Source organism: Protopterus annectens, chromosome 9.part0, assembly GCF_019279795.1.
Source record: "Protopterus annectens isolate FY-2018-M chromosome 9.part0, PAN1.0, whole genome shotgun sequence".
NCBI classification, from domain to species: Eukaryota; Metazoa; Chordata; order Ceratodontiformes; family Protopteridae; genus Protopterus; species Protopterus annectens.
In genome coordinates, this window is record NC_056743.1 from 1,008,394,850 (window position 1) to 1,008,421,000 (window position 26,151).

A 26,151-nucleotide genomic window follows, 5' to 3' on the forward strand; every position below is an offset into this window, starting at 1 on the left:
GGTCTTCAGTGGTCACACACCTCTAGTTAAAGGGGAATGTCACCTAGGTATAAACCAGCAGTAAAAAAAAAAAAAAAAGTTGTTTAGAAGGTAAAGACAAGTTATGCCATATAATTCATACTTCTCTTTCTTAACACAGATTTATGAGGAATGTGCTAGAGGGAAGGGGCCATTGAACTGTGAAACATAAAACTGCAGATTAATCCAATTGTAGGGAGAAGTCTCAAGTGAGGATGTTGGATATCTGCTGTAAATGCAGTGTGGATTTAAAAACTCTAGAAAGCACAGTGGGCTTACACAGGCAAATATCTTTAATTCAAACTGCAAGTTCTTGTGCTACACTTTGTGTCTTGTCATATGTGAAGCCTCAATAACTGTTTGCACAGGCCTTTTCACTCGACTGTCCACCACAGGTATGTTCATTTTCACATTGCTCTTGTTGTTGACAATAAGCAATGGGTTCAGCTGAGATAGCACTTCCTGGTTGACTGAGATTCCATCCAAGTACTGCTTGAGAAGAACTCGCAGCTGCTGATTCTGCTGTGAGAGGACTGCCTTTTCACGATCAAGTGCCAGTTTATCAAGGAGTACTTTATTGTACCTCTTCCAGAAGTTTTCCAGAGCTGTGTAGTCTTGCATGAGCTGAAATTAACAGATAAGTTAGTTAATGCACTTTGATACAGCAGTAGATCAAAGCAAATGAAAAGAGCTTAAATGTATAAAGTTTTTTTTAATTGTATGAAAGAGCTTAAGTACATGTATTTGGTTGAAAAGAACCAGACTGCACTGGGTAACAAATGAATCTGAGAATAAAAACTAGCATCAGTCAGCATTGTGAGCTTCAGTTTTTACTTTGGAAGTAGCTGCAGAGGGTTACTGCTCATTACATTTTCAGGGTCACACAACAGTGGCTAGAAGTAATATTGATTAGGACACAATCCTTCAAAATATTCATTTGCTACAGTATCATTTCTGTCAGTTTCTGGTGGTTTACTGACACATGATTGACAGACAATTGTGCTTTTTTCAGAATACAACCGTCAAATATTAGTTCTGTGTATAGACTGTATCAATGCCACAACAGGGATCACTGTTTGTGTGAGATTATTGTAATAAGGAGTTTCTCTTTATCTACTGTTCTGTGACTGTGAAGTTGGATTTTACAGAAGTTCTAAGTAGGCCTATTCATTTAGCATGTCTGTAACTGTTTTAGCTACTGAGTCCAGATCAATTGAGTTAGACAACGCATTGTTCATCGTTTCTACCGGCAAAGTACAGATCACATTAGCCTACTGGATAAAGCTGTTTGGTGACATTTGCCACTGTTACGGATAGTCTTGTCATATTTACCTTTCTTTTTTACACTTGTGACTACTACAGTAGTCACAGCTCATTCTTTTATCCTTTAGCCATATCCTAGTTTATCAACTTTTTAAGCCCAGTCAGTTTTCTTCTTCTGTCTTGTACCAATAGTATTAACCTATCCTATACCCAGGGCTGCCGAGAGAAAATCCAGGCCCCGGTACAAAGAAGGTTTGTAAAATTCTGCACACAGATGTAACTGTGTATATTATTATTTCTAACAATCGTAGATTACATTAATACATTTAGATAAGTATGTATAGGTATAAATGTAATAATAAAGTAATATATTTATAATAGTAAAAGACGTTTATAATAGCATTTATTGTCTGCCGAACAAAGGTGCTTTCCTGGCGAAACTCTGAATTACATAATCAAAATTAATCTGGTTTGCTAAATCAGACTCAATACTGAGTCTTGCCAAATCTACTAGTCGCACTTGTGACATAGTGGATCTTAGAAAATTTTTTACCAGCTTTAGCTTGCTGAATGAGCACTCTGCAGAGGTGACAGTGGCAGGAATTGTCAACAGAATACACAGACCGACGCATATATTTGGTAAGAGGTCTTCCAGTTTGTACTTTTTCAAGCAATTCAGCAGCTCGTATGGGCTCAGCTGGTTGTTCTCTCCATAATTTGACTCCATTACAAGATCTTCACTGATATTAGCAGGATATTGATTTTCCAGTGATTTTGATTTTTCTTTCAGCTCATCTACATGAATTGTCAGGTACTTCCAGAGGAAGCTGAACTTCTCAGAAATGTTCACTGCAGCATTGAAACGAACTGCGAGCCCACCAATAACATTATCCAACATTACATAGAAAACAGACTTTCTGAAATATGCTTCTTCAGGGGAGTCCTCCGTTTCATGTTGTTGTGACAATTTGGCATCTTCACCATGGAACCTCCTTTTACCATGACTTCCAGATAGTTTAATTTCTATGTGTAAATTGTAAGCAACATGCTTAGCTTCACTCCACATACTTTTCCAGCTGTTGCGGACATCTGTCAGTTCTGAAATCAAGGTTTTTATGTTGGACACTTCAACATCTAGTGTTGCATTTCTGGATTGGATAACTTTGTTACAGATATCAACTGGAAGTAATATTTTGTATCATAACTGTACAAAGAGAGGAATGCCAAGGAGAAGCGGTCCAAAAGTTGAAAAGTTTTATTCACAAAATAAATGAACGCTATTACAAAATCATGCGTTGTATTATTAGACTATTTTGTATCATACACTAGATATTATCACACAAATGAATGCTCCATTAATCTCTGTTCTTGTTTTGACAGGTTCAGCTTCAAAAGGTCTTCTAATGCTAATTTAATGCCAGGCAGATGGGCTACAAAGGGCTTCACACTTTCAACATGGTCTGACCACTGTGTGCTAGATATGCCATGAAGAGAATAGCCAATACCATTCTGCAAAATTTTCCACCGATGTGGACTAGAGCTAAACAAGTTATAAACAGTTTGTATAGTTCCAAAGTATATTGTGGTTTCAGGAATACATTCTGCAGCATCATTTCCACACAAATTGAGTGTGTGGCATCCACATGGAGAAAATATAGCAGTTGGACATTGCTCAAGTATTCTTGCTTGAGCACCTTTATATTTTCCTGATATGCTGGCTGCGTTGTCATAACCCTGTGCTCGGCAATCAGAGAGTGGAACATCATGTTCGTTCAATGCATCTACAATCATCTGTGCTATGTCAGATCCAGTTTTGTCACTGCAGTCAACAAATTTCAGAAATCTTTCTACAGTTTCAAACTGGGATTCATTTTGAATTACATAAAGTAGCAGGAATGTTGTCTGCTCAACATGAGATGCATCTGGTGTGGAATCAACTATCACTGCTAAGTACTTTGCAGTCTTTCTATCCTGCAAAATGTGTTGTTTCACAAGTTCAGAACATTCAGCAATTAACTAATTTTGAGAATCAGCAGAGAGATAATGCACTTGTAGTCGTTCACACTTTTCTTGTGACTCTTTAACTTGCAACACATGTTCTTTTAGAATTGGATCCCAATGAAACAACTCTATTAGCCCCAAAAAAATTCCATTGCCCTTGTCACCAATGCGCTGTTAACTACCACGCAAAGCAAGCCCACGTTCTCCAAGGAATAATATAACATCAATAATTTGTTTCATAATGTTGTACCACTTGACAGATTCTGTTGCAATTGATGCCTCTAAGAGGCTTTCAATGCCCTTATCAGAAGACAAGCATCTTTCTAATTCTCGCCAAGCCAGATAGCATTGCCTATGACTATTGCTTCTCTCATGTTCTGGGATGAGACTACATAATTTTCGCCACTTTCCAGCAGCTGACCATCCTTCTGATGATGCAAGCATAGACTTGGATGCGGAGCTAATGTTGCAACAAAGATTGTTCCAAAATAATCGGGAGGGAAAACAATATAATGCTTGTTTAGCATCACGCCAGACAAGCCAATCTCGGACATGTTTCACACCATTCAAATTTCAAAATGTTAGTATGCTTTCTGGAAAAACTTGGTTATTCATATCTTTGGGAAATGTTTTAGGATTGCCAATATGACCTTTCATAACACAGTTTTCTATATCCATGCTGAGAAGGAACCTCTGTTACAAGAAGTCCAATGTCAATTCCAATATTACTTTTTTCTTCACCATGGCCAGATTCTGTAGACATTGATGTACTCATTGCCTCACTTCTCTTTTTATTACTAACATTCACTTGTTCCTTCAAATCTCCTTTTCTCTCATATCCTCCATCCTCCAAATCCACATTCGAGTCATCCACCTTTTGTGCAAGAATCACATTAGGATTTACTTGATCTGATGGTTTTTGAAAATCCAAAATGGCTTCATGAGATTCTGTCCTTTGTTTCAGTTCTGCATTTGGCTCACCTTGTTCTAAATCTAGTTTCATTTTTGTCAGTTTCTCTTGTTTTGCATTTAATGCCAACTTGAAAGAGTGTTTGCAGTCCTTTTTTATTAATCTCATCACGTTTTTGTTTTTCTTTACGTTTTTGAGCTCCACATTTTTGAGACGACATGTTTAAAGCCGGTACTTGAAATAAAATATCGAACATAGAAATTTGCCATATTGCTATCGAGAACTTTGTGAGTGGTTCTAAAGTTAGGACAATATTTATTGCTACTGATTTCCGCTAACTGTCAAGTCGTTTATAGTCTCGAATCTCTTGATAAAGTAGACAAAAAGGCATGCGATGTCAGTGGGTCCTTTATGCTACAATTACAGCATTTACAGGGAACTATGTGGAATTATTTCTTCCTTCGCTTTCCTGTAAAGTCTTCTTTACAGTCCATGATGAATCAGCATGGCTCATGTCCTGTTTTCTTCTTCCTCCTGGGATTCGGCAGGAAAGCAAGGAGGAGTAATCTGAGCAATATGTTTGATGTTTGAATCTAGGAATGAACATGTGAGAACACTCGTTGATAGTCACTTTCACAAGTTTTTGTTAATTGAATCTTGAATGCACCATATTATGTCACTCAAAAGTATTTTATCATTGTCACAGCCTTCTACTGCTTTGCGCTCACTCAATGCTTCTCGATGTTGTACGCGAAAGTTCTCACGCCGTTCTTTGTCTTAGTTTGTAAGGACGTCTCCTTCTCAAGATGACACGTTTTGGTTTTCATGATGTTTCTTGGGCTTCATTGGGCCCCCTTGAGCTTCACAGGCCCTGGAGCGATGTATCGGCTGCACCCCGCCCCTCTCCTCAGGCCTGGCTATACCCCTTTCATATGCTCTAGGCAGTATGGAATCTCAAGCAGCTGTTTCCTCTTATACAGCCAGCCTGATAGCTATTGCTTACCAGAAAAAGTCTTTATTTCTACCTCATACTGATTCAGTATGTGAGAGGTGTAAATATTTTCTTAAATTGAAGCTTATCTTCTCACCTCAGAACATAGTCAGTATTCAGTAAGCACAACAAGTGCACACAGCACAGACCACTTTCACTAAACCAACTTACCCTGAGGTTGTTAGAACACTGTCTATGCCTCCCAAGCTAAAGACAAAGAAACCTCAGACAGTTCACACAACAGCTCACTGACAATCACCCTTAGAGGTACACACCCACATCTGGGACGCATACCTCTAAGAGTCACAAGGATGCCGACTTCAAGCCCTTATGGCCCACTGAGACTGTATCAAACTGTGGTAATGTTTTAGTAATAGATGTCGCTATTGTAAGGCATATGGACACCACCCTCCCGAGTGAAAGTTTTTTTTTTTTTTTTTGTAAAGGGTTCAGTGAGTTACATGAATCCATGTAAGGGTATCACACTTCCCATTTTGAAACTGTTCAGTTGTGGTCATTGCCATTCTGAAACCTCTATCAGGGACTGTATTATTAATACGATGGCCAGATTCTTGAGGACCCTAGGAAACAGCTGGTCTAGTCCAGCTCCCCTCTCAATCTCCTTCTTTTTGTCCCATGGTTATTGTACACTGCTGACCCCAGTACACCTCGGTCACTCACAACTCGTTTTCCCCATAAAGACTGAAGGATAGTATTCAATATCTCTTTTTTTCCCCTCGTTGTATTTGATCAGTTTCCTAATTTTAATGAGCCTGGCCAGTTCTCTCTCTCCATTCTCTATTTTTCCTACATTATACCTAAATAAGCTTTTGTTCACCCTCTCGACCTGTTTTGCTAATCCACTTTCAGTTTTTGCCTGTGATGGACTTAAGTCCTTTGTTAGTTTCTTTCTGTTGTTATAGAATATTCATTTTTTACTTGAATTCCACCACAGGGGTTTGTTTTTAAATTTCTCATTATATTTAATATGGACAGGGGCTGCCATATCAACACAACTATTTAGGTACAAGCAGAAGTCAGAGGCATAGGTTGCACATTGAGCAGTAGGATCCTTTAGAGGTAGATTACAGAAGAATTAATTTAGGTTATCAAGTAACTGAAAAAGTTTTTTTTTTTTTTTTTGAGAAGCCCCTAAACACAGAGCTGTTTACAGGGGAAAGTCTTAGAAAAGGTGGCTAAATTATGGTATGATGTAACAGGAGATGTACAAAGAGTATCCTTTAGAACTAATCTTTATTTATGCATATAGTGGGATCCAAGATTTCCTTTAGCCAAGCTATCCATCTTCCTCACTTCCTTCCAGAACTTAATGTGGGGGAGATAGTGCACTTCTTGCCTTGAATGTCCACAGACAATGCAGGCACCCTCTCATCAGAACATTTTGCAAGATCCCTGATCTGTTTTCTTGTTTCAAAAAAAAAAGAGGAGGGGAGCAACTTCTGCCAATTTAGATTGTTTCCTAATGGCTGTCTCTTGCTGTTATCTGTTATTCTAGGCAGGATCAAGGCTCATTCTATTAGGGCCTTGGCTTTATCTAATGGCGTTTTGAAAAGGGTGGGATTCTAAAAGTTTTCTAGAAGTGATAACTTAGCCCTCATTGCACACTTTTATAAAACACCATGAATTACATTCTTCCTCAGGTCTAAGTCAGTCTTTGCTAGAACCTTTCTCCGGGCACTGCTGGATCCTCTCACTTCCTCCTCCAGTCAAAGTAAGCTATGGTAACGTACCCAACTAGTTTGGGCTACTGCAGCAATGATCCATATGAAGAATATAGTGCAACTGCATAAGCAATCTTTCCGTAACAGTAGATGTTTGAATGATCACTGTTGTAGTATTTATTTATTACATTTGTTTCCTGGGAAAGTCCACTGGGCCTGAAAGAGCCCATTTTCAGTGGAGTCCCAGGGAAGAAAAGCTCAGACAAGAACATAGATACACAAATTGTAAACAGTGTTACAAATAGTGATTACAGTAATATATACAGAATATATACATAAAAGAAGGAATATTCTGGTTTGCCAGATGAATTCATTCAGAGAGGTATAAATAGAGACATATTAAATCAGCATTATTGTACCAGTATCAACTAGTGATGAAAAATAATAATTATGGAGAAAATGTCATCAGTCAGCAGTAGCAAAAAGCAGTTTAGTTATCATATACGGAGAAGGAGGAGGTTAGGTTGTAGAGCAGGTACATAGCCAGGAAGAGTTGAGATGATTTTTCAGTATTTGTTTGAAGGCAGTGGTGATGCCTGTGTTTCTTATAGAAAGTGGAAGTGAGTTCCATAGTCTGGCAACGATGAAGGAGTGGAGGAGTTGACCAGCAGGTAAGCTGGGCTTTTCTACTTTTAGTAGATGATTTTCAGATCTTAGTTGCCTGCTGGGTTGATAACTGCGGTGGTGCTGCGGTAGCGTTGTCGCCTCACAGTAAGACATTGTCCTGTTCAATTCTCAGCTAGAGCGTCTTCTGTGTGGAGACATGCGTAAATGGTCATACCTTCGTTGAAGGTTGTGCATCAGGGCTGGCAACTCGGCACGTAAAAATCTACTGCCAATCATTAGCGGACCGGAGTTCCGCTGTGGCAACCCCTAACCGGGAAAAGCCGAAAGACACAACAACAAAAGTTGCTTGCTGGGTTGGTATTGGGCAAGTAGTGTCCAGAGAGCAGGACAGTCTGTGGGTCTGTAGATTATTTTGTGTGCTGTAGGTAGTTGGGTGATTGAGAGATGGTGGGGGATTTCCAGCGAGTTACAGTGGTGGGATGAGAATTTGGCCTTGGCGGCAAATTTGGATATTCTGTTGTAACACACATCAAGTTTTGATTTTGCAGAATTTTGGATATTAATAAGGAGAGGGGGGAAATAAAAAGGTGGTTGCAAGGGTTTGTCTAGTTGAGAGGCTAAGAAAGTGTTGGTGCCTGTAGAGCATACCGAGCTTTTGGTGTGGTTTTTTTTTTTATATATTATTGTTTATGTCTAGGTCAAAATTAAGGTTTTAAGGGTTTTACATCCAGGAAGAAAGAGGTCATTGTCTCCCTCTACTCCTCCCTCATTAGGCCAATCATCGAGTACAATGCCCCATTTGGCATGTACCTCACTAGACACCTGCAACAACCGGAGAGGCTGCAAAAGTACCTCACAAAGAGGATCCTAGGCCTTAAACACTTGTTCTATATGGACAGACTCAAAAAACTCCAGCTATTCTCTGCCTCATATCACCTACTTAGAGGTGATCTCTGCTTGACTTACAATGTCATGTCTGACCAGCTCTGTTAGAAATGCTACAGCTAAAGAAATCCCAATTCCTCTGCACCACACACTCCAGAGACCTCAACTTCATTACCACAATTAACACAACATGCTGGAGGGACAGGTTCATAACCCAGAGACTGCCTGTGCTATGGAAAAGACTTCCCATACATGTCAAGCAGAGCACCTCACTGACTCTCTCTTCAAGAGATATCTTGATGAGTGGATGTGAAACAGAAAATTCACCCCGGGGATAACATCTGTGGCTCTACTAGACAGAGGCACTGGGAACCAAGGTTGAGTTTCACTATACCAGGATAATCCTGTGGCTAGGCTTGTAAAGGCCCCATGCCAGGATAATCCTGTGGCTAGGCTTGTAAAGGCCCCAGGGCCATTAGCCTAGCACATACCTATTAACCTATAATAATGCCTAGTAGTTTACTGTGTGGGACAACTTCTAGAGTGGAATTGTCTTGGGCTTGTATAATGAAGAGCTTTTTTTTGTCTAGGGGAGTGGTTTTCCTAGGGGGCAAAAAGTACTAATTTAGTTTTGTTTGGATTTAGGGCAAGATGATTGTTAAGCATCCAAGGTTCAGTAGAGGTGAGGGCATTCTAGCTGATTTGCTGGAGTTCAGAGCTGGAATTAGCCGTGCATATTATAGTAGAGTTGTCAGCATACTGGATTACTGAGCATTGTGGGAGAGTGGAGTGAAAGTTGAAAATAAAGATGCTAAATAAAAGAGGACCCAGTATGGAGCCTTGGGGTACCCCTGTGGAAGTATTGAGGAAGGGAGAGTAAGACAATTGCCATTTGGTGGATTCCTGCCTATTGGAGAGATAGCTATTGAACCACTGTAGGGTAGGTGGGGAAATGTGGAGGGTGGATAGTTTGGAGAGGAGGATGGTGTGGGAAATGGTATCAAAAGCTTTGGAGAGGTTTACGAAAAGAGAAGCGATTATTTTGCCAAAATCCTGTGCCCAGTTAACTGTATCAAGGAAGGAGAGGAGGGCAGTGGTGGTGCTGTGTCCTGGTCTGAAACCATGCTGAGTGGGTGATAGAATTTGGTTTTCAAGCAGGTGGCTGGACATGGATGCATTTTCCAGTATTTTAGAAGCCGCTCTCTCCCTCCCTCCTCATTGTTTTTGTAGGTTTTTATGCCAGAGTGTGGACATTTATTTTCATCATCATCATCCTAGTATTGTCCTCCCCAGGGTTTTAGCCTCTTTCTCCCTGTTAGCATGAACGTTTTGAAGGGCTTGGCACCCCAACCTGACTTTTAGTCAGCTCATGCTGATTAATAGTTTTGGCAAGTGGAAGGTGTCCTGAAGCTTTGGAGCCTGGCCGGCTATTATATACTTAGCAGATACAACCCATATAGCTTATGTTACTACAGCAATAATCCATATGAACATCTACAGTGACCTGCAGAAATATTACAAATAGGAATATCTGCATGTGTTTAAGCCCTTTGAGTAGGTTATTAATCTCAGTTTTATTTAGCAGTTTCATAAGCCATCTAATACGTGCTCCAGCTCCTAGAACATTCAATAAATAGTATGTATGTACATTGATTATTCAGTAGCAAAATACATAAATTTTACTGTAAAATATATTTTGTTTTATTTTTGGGTATGCTCACAGACAACAGGAAGCTGCAGGAATTCATGGAATAATAAGAAACACATGATGGCAGATGAGGATCACTTCAAATAGCTTACCACCTAATGAACAAGTTGTATAGCCTACTTAACATCTTAATTCTTCCCTCTCTGCACAAGACATATATTTATCATATGCATTTCTCAATTCTGTTAACGATTTTTGACACCACTATCTTTTTAAAAACATTCTTCAAGCATTCCAACAAGATAAAGTTTTCCATATACCTTGAATCTACTGTCATTGCCCTGCTGCAGTCATTATTTTTGAAAAGACTACTCTTAGACAGATCCCCCTTGTGAATCAAACAGTTTATGTAAGCCACCCCATTTAGCATATTATGTGCTTTTTTTCATGTATATCATATGCCATGTTTGGTGGTAATCTCTGTACTCCCCGTCTTATCCATATCACTGGAAATCTAAGGCCTGTAGAACTGCACACAACAGTCTTGATAACATTTCACCAATTGTGTTCATAGATAGCTTCTAGATGCTTCTTTACACTGAATTTAAGCTGCCATGTGTCTTATTCAGCCAGTGCAGGATCACTTGTAAGACACAGAAAAAACCTAGCTCCAGTACTGCCCTCTGGGATACCTCACTAGCAACCAACTTTGTTCTGAAGTATACAATTTCTTATTAGTCTTTGTTGCAGTATCCAGCCATCACTATTCTATACATGCTACCTTCCCTGGTCCTATGTCAAAGAATCAGATTGTTCAGTCTCCTATTCTGTGACATTGTATTATATGCCCTGTTTGAGACAAGTCTCTAATGCACATCCCTTCCATGAATACACAGTGAAAGTATGGTTTTGTAAGATGTCCTTACCCATAAAAGATGATGTTCAAATTCCTCAACAGTATCCCTTAAACTATATGGGTTGTTTCCCTGCCAGGAAACAAAAACTGACCAGCTTCACAAATCTCTGGCTCCCCCTACACCTTTATTCTGACTGCTGATTGGCTAGCTTCAAGAAGGGAAATCAGCAGTTAGAGTGAAGATTTTTTTCAGGACTTTCTTGCCTATACAGAGAGAGAGAGAGAGGAGCCTAACAATCTTGAACCCAAAAATGATAAAAACAAACATATAAAGTAGAAACACACATAACTCTACCTTGTATCCCAACTAGAACTGTACACAAGAGGATGGGTGTGACTACTGCAGCAGTAAGGATTTTCATTCCCACTGTTGCAGTAGTTTTTATGGGTTGATTACCAAAGCTTATCCAACCTGGGTGGAGGAATGATACAGATCCAGGAGCACATAGAGAGTGGTCCTAACAAAGCCAGCCCTGGACCTTGAAAAATAATTAAGTTTGTAATGCCTTGTAAAAGTATGCATGCAGTATAGTACATGAGCTGCCAATTCATGTCCAGATCATGCACAATTCTTTCTCCTTGGTTTTTAGGCTCTGGGTAGAAAATGGAGAAACTGATGAATTAATTCAAAGTAAACTATGAAACCGCTCTGGGCATAAAATAAGGATTTGTTCTTAATGGGACCCTCTGTGGAGAGGTGTAAGGTTCACACAGCATGAGAACTTGCAACTCGGACACTCTTCTTGCAGATGGCAGAGCAATGATGAGAACAGTATTAAAAGTCAAGATCCTTAAATCAGCTTGATGAACAGACTCAAAAGGAGACATAGTTAACACCTCCAGTATAGAGTTGATGTCTCAAGGTAGAGTGACCTGTTTATAAGGAGTCTCAGGTGTAAAGCTCTTTTCAAAACTGTTTTAGAATTAATAGAGAAGAAAGATTTATGGGCAGACATGCCAAAATGCCCCCAAGATGCACCTTTCTAGATGAATAAGAGAGGCCAGAAGAAAGTAACCAACACACGTTTTGAGCACCACTGGTACAAAATCCCTGATGGGCCCCTAGTTATTGTTTAGGCACCAACTAGAAAATCAACTTCACTTACCAGTAAATTATTCTCTAGTAGCAGGCTGTCTTGCCTCCTTTATAACCTGCTGCATGTCCTCATAAAATAAGTGCCTAAAAGGTATTAGAAATGAATCATCCGGGCAGTCAGTTGAAGTTGATTATGACTGGGGTGTATCAAACTCCCCCGGCTTTGTGTAAGTAGGTCCAGTCTGAGGAAACTTGTGGTAACTGCCCATGGCCAATTCCATAAGAAGGAAGAACCAATGTTACTGCACCAAAAGTGAGTCATCACAATGATTTTTGGGGAATCTTTCTGAATCTTCAGAATTACCCTGAATATCGGTGGTAAATCATAAAAGAACATTCCCTTCCAAGGAAACAAAAATACATCTGCTTTCCAGACTTCCTTGCAAGGAGTCCTGGAGCAAAATTTGTTAAGCTTTCTGTTTTAAAAGGAGGCAAACAGATCTATTTGAGGTGTCTCCACAAGTAGATCTGTTCTTGGAAGATCCCTTCATTCAGTTTTCATTTGTGAGGGTCAGTTCTGGTCCTGCTCAACTTAACTATGATTGGAGGGTTAAGGAATGCTGAAGAGCTAACTCCCAGGCCATAATAACCAGCATGCATGGGGTGCATGGGGAGGGGGGGTATGATCTTGCACCTCTCTGTTGATGTACCACAAGACTGTGGTATTGTCTGCAATATTTTGAAGCGGCTCCGGTAATCATAGGTGATGGACAGATTTGAAAGCATGAATTACAGCCAATATCTGGTTAATACTGATGTGCTCTGATCTGTCTAAATGACTCCACAGGCCTTGCACCTTTACTCCATGGAAACTGCTCCCCCAAGCAAAATTTGAAGAGTCTGGGGTGACAGACTGTTTTTGGGTATGAGGAGAGAAAGGAAGACCTGGGCTCAGCTGAATTTGGTGCATCCACTTCTGCTTCTTCTTCTTTCAGCTTTTCCTGGTTAGGGGTCGCCACAGCAGAACTCCGGTCTGCTAATGATTGGCAGTAGATATTTTTTACTGTGCCGAGGTGCCAGCCCGACGCCCAACCTTCAATGAAGGCACACCCATTCACGCATGTCTTTCGAACACCACTCGACCGCAGAAAGGACATGCAGACTCCACACAGAAGGCGCTCCAGCCGAGAATTGAACGGGAGAACCTCTTGCTGTGAGGCGAACACGCTACCGCTGCACCACCCTCAGTGCATCCACTAATGCAGTTTTATTTTTAGAAATACTATGACTAGAATTTGATGCTCTAAAGGATGTAAATGCTGGGTCCATGTGTGTTTTAGAAGCCATTGAGTCTTACCTGGCTGGGGGTATCATGAGAATCATAGCAGCCACAAACCCTACGATCCTGAGAAATTCTATTGCATAAGTCTGAGACTGATTGGAGAAGCTCAGAAAAGATTACAGATACAAATCTACATTCTCTCATGTTAAAAAGGCCTTTTGAAGAAAAGTATCTGGAAGGCAGCCAAGGAAAATTTTGCAACATTTATCTGGAAGCCCAGACTTGAGAGATCAGATATAACCCCATGTTAATGATTCTTGATATATAGATAAAAACTCTGCAAAGCTAAGTAAACCATCTAAATAAGGAGAAATGTGAATGTCATTTAGTCTGCAATCAGCTATAACTGGAGTTAGGTATTTCATCAACACCCTTAGAGCTGTAGATAATTCAAAGGGTAATGCAGAGAACTAATTATGTGACCCAGAAACTTAGAACCTTATTTCATCCACCAATAAGAACAAATATAAAAATACAAAATAATGAAGTAAAAACGAGAATGGTGTTTCCCACTTACCTGTTAAAACAGAGGGATAGTGGAAATTATAAGAGTTATTACAGCAGATAGAAATTTCTACAGAACAAATAGAGAGTGGGATAACAAACATGGAGTTTTTAAATAGGGTAGAAACAAAAGAGAAATATATGGTTATGAAATAATAGGAACTGTTTAGAAGGGCTGACAAAGGTTAACATATAACAGAATATGGGGAATTTCACTGAATATGAGAGCAACTGCAGTGTGCTAAACAGAAAATAAGGTAGTATTTGTATAATATGCATGAGTTTTGAAAGATTGCTATTAAGCAGCTGTTTTTTGATAACTCCAGAGCACAAAAACTTTTAGTACAATGCCTTAAACAACAGAAAGTAGATAGGGATGATGTTCTTCATGTTTCACTGTTGCAGTCATCACCTGTGGGTAGGTTATCCCTGCTGTGGTAGCCCTCAGCTGGCCCGAATACCAGAGTCAATGTTTTTCTGCGTCAGCTGCTGTTGCTTGCTGCCTGATGTCAGGTTGTCAGTGCTATAAAGGAAGGCAGCAGACGCCATTACATCAGTCTTTCTTGCCGTGGAGCCCATAGCAGAAGCAGTTCCCAAGTGTGCCAGTTGGTCGCCACCAGAGTTTGAATTGCAACTGAAAACATCTAAAGCTAAGTACCCCGTTGGGGATTCTTTTTTCTTGCAATTTAACGATGTCTGAAAAAGTTAACAATTGTCTTGCCTGTGGAAAGCAAATGCCACACCGAGACTTCCATTCATGGTGTGTTACTTGTTTAGGCCAAGACCACGACATCCCGTTTCCAGTTCTGTGCCCTCTTTAATGCAAGAACCATTTGTCGTAGAGCTTTTATTGTAGCCAGTTTTTTTTGTCTTCCGTCTTCGCATTCCGAAATGGCATCCATCAGCCAACAATCAGTAGACATTCCAAAAAAATGTAAGGATAAAAATAGAGACAGACCACACAAGGCTAAGCCTTCCGATGGCTCTACCGCTAAGCAGGTCATCAGTTCACTGGAATTCAGTGAGGTGCCTTTTCAGCCCCTGATGCCCGGTTCGATACATTCACAGGCCTTTCGGAGTCTGGTATGCTGCAGAAATCTTTTTCATCTTCCGAGCCTTTGGTTGTCTCTGTCTTGGGTGAGTCCGGAGCCGTAACGCAGGCACCGGCTTCTGAGGAGGTTTTTCTCACTACCAAATCTAATCAAAAAACGACGTCTTCTCCAACTACCATTTTTCTTAGACCAATGGATACTCTTAGGCCTAGAAGCAAGGCCACTCCTAGGAAAACTACCTCTAGTCACTATTTTACCCCTGCTCCACCACCCCAAGCTCAAATGCTTAAAATGGCGGAGAACCTTATCAGGGATGGTCAGGCCACAGCTTCTAAAAGGAAGAGAGACCTTTCTCCTGAAATACTGACAGAACAGGATTCTGAGGAGACTGATTATTCAGATTTTGAAGAGGAACAACAACCTCTGACTGTTTATGAGGATTCAGATGCAGAGGAATACATTCCTTCTGCCTCCCCACCAGAAGATCTTTCCTTTTCACACCCTCAGGGAACATTTCCACTGGGAATCCCAGGACTTCCGTCAGTCTAAGAAAAGACTAAGAGTTTCTAGACCTGCCCCAGCACAGACCCTTGGCCATCCCTCCTGTCTTAGAGGTGACTGATGATGTTTTCCATGAATCCCACCTGCTCCCAGAAAACCTAACAGGTATTACAGAGTACCAGATTCTCACAAATACCTGTACAGAAATCCTGCTGCAGACCCAGAGGTCATTACACAGGGACCAAAAGGAGCTAAGCCTAGTTCTGCAAAGAATCCTACTTCTTCTGACAAGGTCTCCAGAGCTCTGGACAGATGGGGAAAAAAGTATACACCTCTGCAACCTTAGCTACCAGAGCACTCAACTGTCAGTTCCACATGTTAAAATAACAACAACACACTTTGGAACTCTTAAAACAAAATATTTCAACATTTCCTGACTGTGCCAATTTGAAAGAGTTAGCTAAACACTCGTTACACTGTGGATATGACACCCTAGAAGCCTCAAGCAGGGCAGCAGTGTCAGGATCTGTCATTACGAGACATGCATAGTTGAAGGAACAACCTCTTCCTGATCATGTCAAATCTAAATTACTTGATGCACCCTTGGATAAGGGCCGTTTATTTGGAGTAAAAGCAGAAGAGGTGCTTAAAAAGATGGAAGACAAAGCAAAATCTATGCAAACAGTAAAATATTTCCTTCAGGTACAACCTCCTAGGTTCAGCAGGAATTTTCCCTCAAAGCACTGGTCCTTTCCTACACCTAGCAGACAGGGGCAAGGTAAACCCCGCAGGGACAGACCACCCAGATTCCTATCCCAGGGACAGCAGAGAAACAAGCAGTGGACCACTACCAGTCCAAAGGCAGGGAGTTCTAAGCCATCCCTCTATGGCAAAAACTCTCAGTGACTCCCTCTCCCTACTCTGCTCTCTTTTCATTCACCAAAAACCTAGGAGGAAGGCTCTCCCTCTGCAAAGAAAATTGGCTTTCTGTAACAAAGGACCAATGGTTCTTAAAGATCATTTTTCAGGGATACAGATTCACCTTCAATGAACTCCCAATTCTAAGACTGCACCCAGACTTGCCTCCAAATCAGTGGGCAGAGGCATTGAAACAAGTCCAAACTCTCATATCCCAAGGGGCAGTAGAACCTGACCCTCAGACCAAATAGGTAAAGGCTTTTATTCCAGACTATTCCTTGTTCCAAGAAAAGAGAGCACTTGGTGTCCCATCCTGGATCTATCCATTCTGAACACCTTTCTGGTGGTCCCCAAATTCAAAATGCTAACTTTGCAGCAGCTGCTGCCTATGCTGACAAAAAATGCCTGGTTAGTTACCCTAGAGCTAAAAGATGCCTACCCCCACAGCCCCATAAGGGAATCTTCCATGAAATTCCTTCACTTCAGAGCATGCTTACAACACTTTCAGTTCTCTGTGCTACCCTTTGGCTTATCTACTGCTCCCAGGCTATTCATCAAATGCTTAGCCTCGGCCATAGCCTTTTGCATTCAGAAAAATATACAAATTTACCCTTATCTGGAAGACTGCCTCATTCAGACAGACTGCACAGAAAAGCCCCTCAAGGACCTCCTCTTGGTCAAAACCCTCCTTAGGGTACACTATCAACAAGAAGAAATCAAGGCAAACATCCTCCAGGAAGATCATTTTCTTGGGAGCACTGCTGGACGCAGCATCCCAAATGGCCTCCCTACCCCCCCAGAAAATCAGAACTTCCTGCCTCTTTATTTTACCCAGCTGGCTTCCAGAAGTCACCTCATTGTGAGGAAGTTCCTGCAAGCCTTGGGGTACATGGCATCTTGCATCCTTCTAATCTCTCTGGCCACGCTTCACATGAGAAAACTTCAGTGGTACCTAAAGAACCTTTGGTGTCAGCACACTCAACCTCTAGAGACCTCTCTACCTCTGATCTCCTGTATAAAGGCAGAGTTTCTCTGGTGGGCAGGGATCTGTGCCCAGAACAAGGGTCTTTCCTTCACCTTCTGCCCAACTGGGCAGACCATTGCCATCGTTGCCTCAGACATAGCTTGGGGCACTCACCTAGAAGGCAGGGGCACCCAAGGTCTTTGCGATGCCCAGAACCTTCCCTTACACATCAACCAGAAGGAAATGATGGCAATACAAAAGGCTCTGACATCCTTCAAACACCATCTCAGGCCAGGGGTTCTCCTTATCAAAACAGGCAACACCACAATAATGTGGTACAGCAACAAACGGGGGGGGGGGGGCAATCTTACCCTCTGTGCAGGATAGCCATGAACCTCTGGCTGACAGCCTCTTCCATGGGACTACGCCTGATAGCCCAATACCTACCAGGGATCAACAACACCCTGGCAGACCACTTAAGCAGAAACTTACTGGACCCCATAAATGGCAGCTCCACAGAAAAATCTTTGTACAAATCACTCAGGCATGGGGGACTCCAGAGGTGGATCTCTTTGCTTTGCATCTCAATCATCAGCTGAAAAACTTCTGTACCAGGGAGCACCACCACCTAGTGTGAAAGGTGGATGTCTTGAACTTCCTCTGGAACACCCTCTTTGTGTTCGCATTCCCTCATCTGCCTCTTATTCCCAAGGTACTGATCAAAATAAGGGAGGAGAGACCAAAGGCCATTCTCTTTGCTCCAGATTGGCCCAGACAACACTGGTACCCCTTACTGTGCAGCCTGACCTTACAGCCCTCCCAGGCAGCTTCCCCTGATCCCAGACCTCTTAACTCAGGTGGGGGGAATGTTGCACCCAGACTTGCAGACTCAAACTATCAGCATGGCTAATACTCCAAAGGCAAACAAGGGGCTCCTATTAAGCAAACAGGTCCTAGACATTATCACAGAGGCCAAAAGGCCCAGCACCAAAAAATCTTACGCAGGAAAATGTCTCCTGGAGCGAGTACGGGGGGGGGGCAATACCTCACAACCTTCCATCCTTATCCTGGACTACCTAGCGGAGCTGCTTAATAGTGGCCTCTCCTTCTCCGCTATTAAAATCCACGCCTCAGCCATTTCAGCTCATTTTGATACAGAACAGCTCCTGTTCTCCCATCCTTTGAAAAACAATTCCTCAGAGGGGTTTCTAATATCAGACCTCCTAGAAGGCCACACACTCCAGCCTGGGACCTGAATTATGTTTTGGAAAAACTAACTACCACCCTTCGAACCTGCTGCTTCAGCAGAACTAAGATACCTCTCCTGGAAGACTGCTTTTTTTCCTAGCTATCACCTCAGGCAGAATGGTTTCAGAACTTCAGGCACTGATAGCCATTGAGCCTTTCATCATCTTCCATGCAGACAGGGTCTCCTTGAGGACTAATCCCTCCTTTATGCCCAAGGTGGTATCTAATGTAACTCTCAACTAGGTCATACATCTACTCACATTCTTTCCTAACCCTCAAAACAAGGGGGAAAGAATTCTGCAGTCACTAGATGTGCACAGACAGCTCAGATACTATCTAGATCATACTAAACCCTTCAAGAAAACAGACCAACTACTGGTCAGCTTTACCCCAGGGGCAGAGGGGAAGCCCAACAAACCATTTCCAAACGGATATCATACTGTATCCATTTCTGCTACAGACTGCATGGGAAACCCCTCCAAGTCTATTCAAACACATTCCACTAGGGCAGCCTCCACTTCCACAGCATTCCTCAGAGGAGTTCCCACCAGGGATATCCTGGAACCTGCCACCTGGACTTCTGTCCATACCTTTACCAAGCATTACCACCTACCTCTATTTTCTAAGGCTAGAGCAGGCTTTGCCTCTGCAGTTCTGCAGGGCATGCTGAGGTATCTTACTAATCCTACCACTCCTCTCCTCAGCTTTGGGAATCCTCCCACAGGTGATGACTGCAACAGTGAAACACAAAGAACATAATACAGTTGTGTACACTTACCATAAATGTAGATGTTCAAGTGTATTCACTGTTGCAGTCCTGGTTTCCCACCCTCCTTCCCCCTTACATCTTCTTTCTTTAGGGAGACACAAGTTTCTAATGGTGGCTTTTAGCCACTAGGACCACTTTACCATATCTACCTGAGCCTCTGGCTGGTTAGGGCAAGAAAAACTGATGTAATAGCGTTGGCTGCCTTCCTTTATAGCACTGACGACCTGACATCAGGCAGCAAGCTACAGCAGCCGACGTAGAAAAACATTGACTCTGGTATTTGGGCCGGCATAGGGCTACCACAGCAGGGATAACCCTCCCACAGGTGATGACTGCAACAGCGAATACACTCGAACATCTACATTTATGGTAAGTGTACACAACTGTACTTTGCCTAACTTAGGGAGCCTATGGCTAGAAAAATAACCAGAGATCCTATTGAGGTATTACAGATATTTCAAAACTTTTATGAAAATTTGCATAAACTGGAGGAATGTGGAAACCACAAAAGATTACCAATGAAGATATTTACGCAAGATTTAATTATGCCAAGGTTAGAGGAAAAATAAGGCTCAACAAGTAATAGGAGGAGATGAGATAAAAACAGTGACATATAATCAATCTGCAGGGAAGTCTCCAGGAACAGATGGTATTCCTGTGGGAGTCTGGACATCAGGAGGGAAGAAAGTAAAATATATCTGGAAGATTTTGTTTAATAGTATTTTAAAAGGAGGGGAAGCACTAACATCTTGGAAGAAAGCTTTGGTGGCTGTATTACTCAAAGAAGGTAAATACTTCTCAGATCCAGCTTCATATAGACTCGTTTCAAATTTAAATCACATTTATAAAGTTTTTATGTCTATACTAACTGAAGTATGGTAAACATTATGCCACAATTGATAAATATGGATCAATGTGGTTTTTGGAGGGAGATAGAAATATTTGACAACCTTAATAAAATTATGATCCATAGGGAAGCAAAATATAACAAAATACCATTGCTGTTGGTGGGTCTTGATGCAGAGAAAGCTTTTGACAGAGTAAGCTGAAATTTTATGAGTAGGGCAATGGAAGCATTTGCATTCCCTGATACAAAAATAAGCTTAATTAGGAGAATATATGAAGGACAGTAGGCAAGAATTAAAGTAGGAGGGTTCCTCTCCAACAAGTTGTGTTTGAACAGAGGATGCAGGCAGGGATGTCCCCTTTCCCTTTTCTATTTGCTTTATATTTTGAGCCACTGGCAAAGAAAATGAGGGACTCAGGAATTTGAGGATATAATTGGTATAGTAATTAAGAAAAGTTGGCTTTATTTGCAGATGATGTTTTGTAGTTGATAAATCCAGAAAAAAGAGAGGGGGGGGTTGTGGAACATTTTGGGACAGTTTTAAGTCTTTTTGGGATATGAAATTAATGAAGATAAAACAAGGTTATAGTCAAATTATGTACCCACATACACATTTGTTCAGCAATACCTAGATTTATGGGGGCATCATAAGATGAAGTGTTTAGGAGTCTGGATTAAAAAGGCTTCTGTTGTGGAAGATGATAAGCAAGATAATACAAAAACTGAGAACCTATAAATTCTTGTTTATGGTTATGGAGAGTAAGATACAAGCAGCGAAAATGTTTAAACCCCTTCAGTTTTATATACAGATCAGGCATATTTTTTTATCAAGCAGAGGAAAAGTCATGGGCAATAATTAATAAACAGATGAAAGAATTTATTTATGAGGGGAAGAGGGCAAGAGCTAAATGGGACAAGATGATCCTCCCAAAAGAACAGGATGGTTCAGGATTACATGATTTGAAGGGATATTTTAGAGCTACAAAGTTTAAGGCTCATATACATAACACAAGCAGGAGGTTATAATTCAAAGTGGAAGGGGATGATGAAGCAGGGGGAAGTTAAGAAGAGAGGATCAAGTAGAAGTGGGGGAGGGTCAAGAAGAGAGGATAAAGTAGAATTTTGGATGGGGATCCTTACAGAAAATAATAATCATAAAGAATATTATATTCATAAAGTTGCAGAAAGTATTTAAGAAGTAAGCCAACACAGAAATGAAGAAATAATATTTTGCCAGTAGGGGTGACTGTAAGTAAAGAAACAAAAAACAGGAAGGGGGCTGGAAATTACTGGAGAAAACTGGAAAAGGAACCAAGGTACTGGTAGAAAACAGCTATAGATAGAAAGATAATAGAGTGGAATGAGGACAAGAAGTTTGGACTGCAAGTTAGAGACTACCATCCTTACCACGGATCGATATCAGAATATAGGCTAGGAAAAAAGGATATGGGATTCCTATGTAAAAGACCTGATGTGGTAGAGTTTTTAGTCAGAGCTATAACAGAAGCTGTAGTTAAAAAGTTATAATTAGTACAGCGTATAAAAATATTGCAGGATAACTATTTTAATTTTAATCAGAGGAGGTTAGGTAATATTGGAAACAGAAACTGGAAAACAGCAGAAGGACATAGGTATGGATGTCCAGTATGCAGCAAACACCTTTTTCTGTTTTGTATACTGTGATTTGTTTTCTTTTCACTGTCTTTTACTTGTATTTTGCTTTTAACCACATATTAAAACTTGAAAAAAGACCACAGCTCTGTCTCTTGTGAGTCAGACAGAAAATTTTCCCACCCTCTCAACCAGTTATTGTTGTGTTCTTAAACACCACTGTCTTTCTAGTTGCCTGCCCCTTATGTTAATTTGACCATATATCTCATTTCCTCTCTGCTTTTACTAGCTGGTGTGAGTAAGCACAAAATTCTAATTTTGTGAAATCGCTCCCCTTCAACTATTTACATTTATTGGCCATCCTACTATACTCCATAGTACCAGAATACAAAAGTGACCACCCCCTTTCAATCTATCTTGCTGTTTTAAAAAAAGTGACTCTCCACTAAAACTTAACTTTTTAGACAGGTAAAACGTAAGTTGCCTGCTTTCACATCTAACTCATCTAGTGCACACTGCAGTGTTTAAGACAAACCATTTTTTTTTTCATTTTACCTTTAAGCATCTATTGAAAGACCACCAGTTAGAGCTCACATTCTGCCTCTCAGTAGTCATCTTGGAATTAGTGCTTCTGTTTTCTCCTGGTGAAAGGAGGAGTGCAGTTGCATTATTTCCTGGAGACTGCTGATCACCAGAAAACTTAACTGCTTTATAGGTCACCGCTTGGAATCTGTGCTTATATTCTGATCCTGGTGAGAGTAGGAACAGAGTGCGTTGATTCCTGACTCTTTCTGGTTGGACAGTGAGTGTCTGTGCTTAACGTACTTGATTGTCTGGTTGCTATTCAAGGTATCTACCAGAAAAAGGCTACAAGCCTGCAGATCATTGCATCATCTGAGACAAGACTGTGGATCACCAAACAGGCCGTGGCCTACTTCTCTTCATGGGATTGGTGCTAATATTTTGCTTCTGGTGAGAGAAGAAGCAAAGAAGTATTGTATCCCAACAGAGTGAAGCTGTGTTGAGACCAGCATTAGTAGTAACCAGGCAGTAGCCATTCATGCGACTCCCCTCTTTTCATCATTCTTCACAACTTATTTCTTTATTTTCCAGTAAGTACTCTTGATTTCTCCCTAACTTCAGAATATCTGCCTAAATTCTTCATCCTTAAATTTTCAGGGTCTACATATTAGTTTCCCCTCAAGTGTTTGGCAGTGCTCTGTACAGAGTCAGACAACTTGAGTGACATTTTTCCTGTAAAAGGAATATATATGGAAACAGTTCCAGTACTTAGTAATAATGACCATCCCTCCTGGCATGTCCAAAGTTCAGTTCCCTGTGCTTTCTCCAATTAACTTGGTGAACTTGTGGATTCTGAGGATGTGTAGCAACTGCCTCATGTACACAGACAACCCTCTCCTCTTACCTCACAACACTCAGACTTGTGAGAGATGCACTTGTATATCCAAATTGGAAGTAATGCACTCTCAAGCCAAGACTGGAAAAGCTGGTCAAGAGGAGAAGGTCAACACCTGCACCACTCCGCATGCAACACATAGCCCTCCAGAACACCCACCATCACAGCTCTCACATAAAAACACAAACCACACACCCACCTTCACGGAGGCTCTCAACAGAAATCTATCCAAGCAGAGACCTCCAAGGCAGAAACGCACTCTACCACCACAACACAGCACAAATCACAACACACATAGCTCACCTACACAGTGTGCCCCTCAACCTAAGCCCCCAAGTCAAAACAGCTTGCCCAATACACTAAACATAGGTGACTCGATAGTGAGGCACAGTGATGTCCCACTCTCTAGGCTGAATAAGCAGAAGGTAACAGTCAGCTGTCTATCAAGTTCCAGAATCTGACACATAACACACACAAACTCAGGCCACTCCACAACAAATACAAGTATGACTCTGTCACTGTCCATGTGGGTATGAATGACCTGAGACACACCTCCCTGGACTACATGAAAAGATATATGGAGGAGCTCTCGGATTATGTGGCCGAGGCAGGTATGACCCTAGCCCTGAGCAGCATCCTACCATTGCCCAAAATGATAACGCAGTACAAGCAGAAAATGACTGACTTCAACAATTGTCTAAGTTTCTGGTGTCATTCTACGGGGATCAGGTATCTGCTTGGGATGACATGATTGCTAGACCTCAATGCTTTGCCAGAGATGGCCTGCATCTGTCACCCATGGGTTTCTGGATGCTGGCTAAGGCTGTTGGCACCCATATAGTGCCTTTTTTACTCAATGTTCCAAAGACCAAATTACCACCGTAACAACTATAAATAAATGCAATCTGAGGGTCATGCTGCTCAATGCTAGAAGTCTAAATCTCAAGATGCACTTGCTCGAAGCACTCCTCAAATTGGAGAAAATCAACATTTGTGCTGTAACGGAGACCTGGTTTAAAGCAGCAGAAAGCACCCCTGCGCTAACAGGCTATAACTCATTCCACATCTTTCTGCCCCAGAATATGGACCAGGGCTCCAAAGGCAGTGCTGTCTCCATATTCATAAAGGATATGCACACCTCCAGACTACCAGCCCAGCACAACGCATTTGAGATACTTCAGGTACAACTAACATTGGGTAAAACGGTGATTCAGGTTGTAGCCTGCTAGAGGTCCCCAACCATGTCCCAAGACTCTCACTCCACGTTCCTAAGCATCCTGGAAACTATTAGGGTCTAACCCAACACTCTCATACTAGGTGACTTCAACTACCCCTCCATCAACTGGGAAAACTACTCATGCACCAATACACTGGCCCAATGCTTCCTGGAATTCATCAATTCCAATGCCCTGGACCAGCTCATTCTTATCCCCACTAGAGGAAGCAACATCCTTGACCTGGTTATTACTAACATGGGCAACCGTTGCTCTACACCAATAGTCAATTTCTCCCTGGTCAGATCTGACCACAAACTAATCACCATGGATTACCCCCGCAAAGGTAACCACCATGAAAAACTTCTCCAAAGCTGACTTTGGGCTCCTAAAAACAGAGGTGGCTAACTTCACAGTACCCATGTCAATGGAAAATAGATAATAGATACATGACTGCCGAATCATACACCAATGCACTGTACGAGCATGTACATAAATGCATGGAATGAGCCATACCCAACAGAATCAAGACGCCATCCTCCAAAAAGAGGAAGCCAATCTGGTGGTCCCCTGCCTTTAATAAACTCTAACAGAAGGAAGAAACTGTTGCAGAAAAAGGTGAAGTCCCAAGACTGGAAAAACTCACTTATTAGCCTCAACAGAAAGCTGAGATCCCTCATCAAAACCTCTAAAGGCAGCTATGAAGGCATAATTGCGACAGACACTAAAAACGACCACAAAGCCTTCTATAGTTGTATCAAGAATCTCCACAGCAATACCCAGGTTTTCTCTGAGTTACTGCACAATGGTACCTCATTTACTGAGCCAACAGATATTGCCAACATACTGGCTGACAGATTCAGTGCCAACTTTACCCCCCCCCCAAGAACCAATCACAATACTGGAGGAATGCCAGGCACTCAGCATTACTGCAGCACATGTTAAAGCTGCATTGTCCAAGGCCAAGAATACAGCTTACATGGGACCCAACAATATCCCTGGATGTGTTCTACATGAACTACAAAGTAAACTGGCACCACATCTGTGTGCCCTGTTCAATCACAGCCTCACCTCAGGCTTTGTCCCTACTGAATGGCGCACTGCTACAGTCATCCCTTTCCATAAAGGGGGAGCAACTACAGACCATGGGAATTATCGCCCCATTAGCCTGATGAATCTGATATGTAAGGCTATGGAGCACATCATCATGGACCTAATTAACAAGGATATAGGGAATCTCCAAACTCTAGAGCCCACGCAATTTGGTTTTGTGAAAGGTAGATCATGCCTGCTCAACCTGGTTGACTTCTTTTGAGTCAGTTACCAGAGCTGTGGATGAAGGCAAGGCAGTTCATACAGCCTACCTCGATCTGGCCAAGGCCTTTGATACCATTTCCCAAGCAGGGATTATTGATAAACTCACCAAACTAGGCATCAACTCCTATATCACTTGGTGGGCTGCAAATTGGCTCACAGATAGAACCTACAGTGTGAAAGTAACAGACTCCAAGTTAGACTGCCAGGACTAGAAAAGTGGAGTCCCACAGGGATCGGTCCTGGGTCCTCTCCTGTTTGGAATCTACTTCTCAGAAATCCAGGCTAACACGGATGGACTCTGGCTGACCAAGTTTGCAGATGACTGCAAGCTGGGAGCCATTATTAACTCCCCAAGTGATGTAGACATACTACAGAAATGCCTCATTGAGACTAATGACTGGTGTCGAAACCATGGCCTTAAGCTTAATTTCAAGAAGTGCATCATCATCCCCTTTGAGAAAAACTCAGTT

The 26,151-nt window shown here is 41.6% G+C and overlaps 1 protein-coding gene across 2 annotated transcripts in view; it reads right to left on the reverse strand.

The window, feature by feature from the left end:
- Positions 1–293: 293 nt before the first annotated feature.
- CCDC65 (coiled-coil domain containing 65) overlaps positions 294–26,151 on the reverse strand; it is a 528,526-nt gene continuing 502,668 nt past the window's right edge. For both annotated transcript variants that reach the window (XM_044083793.1, XM_044083791.1), the window contains exon 9: positions 294–642. In XM_044083793.1, coding sequence (XP_043939728.1) covers positions 337–642 — 306 coding nt within the window. In that variant the 3' untranslated portion in view covers positions 294–336. The remainder of the gene's footprint in view (positions 643–26,151) is intronic.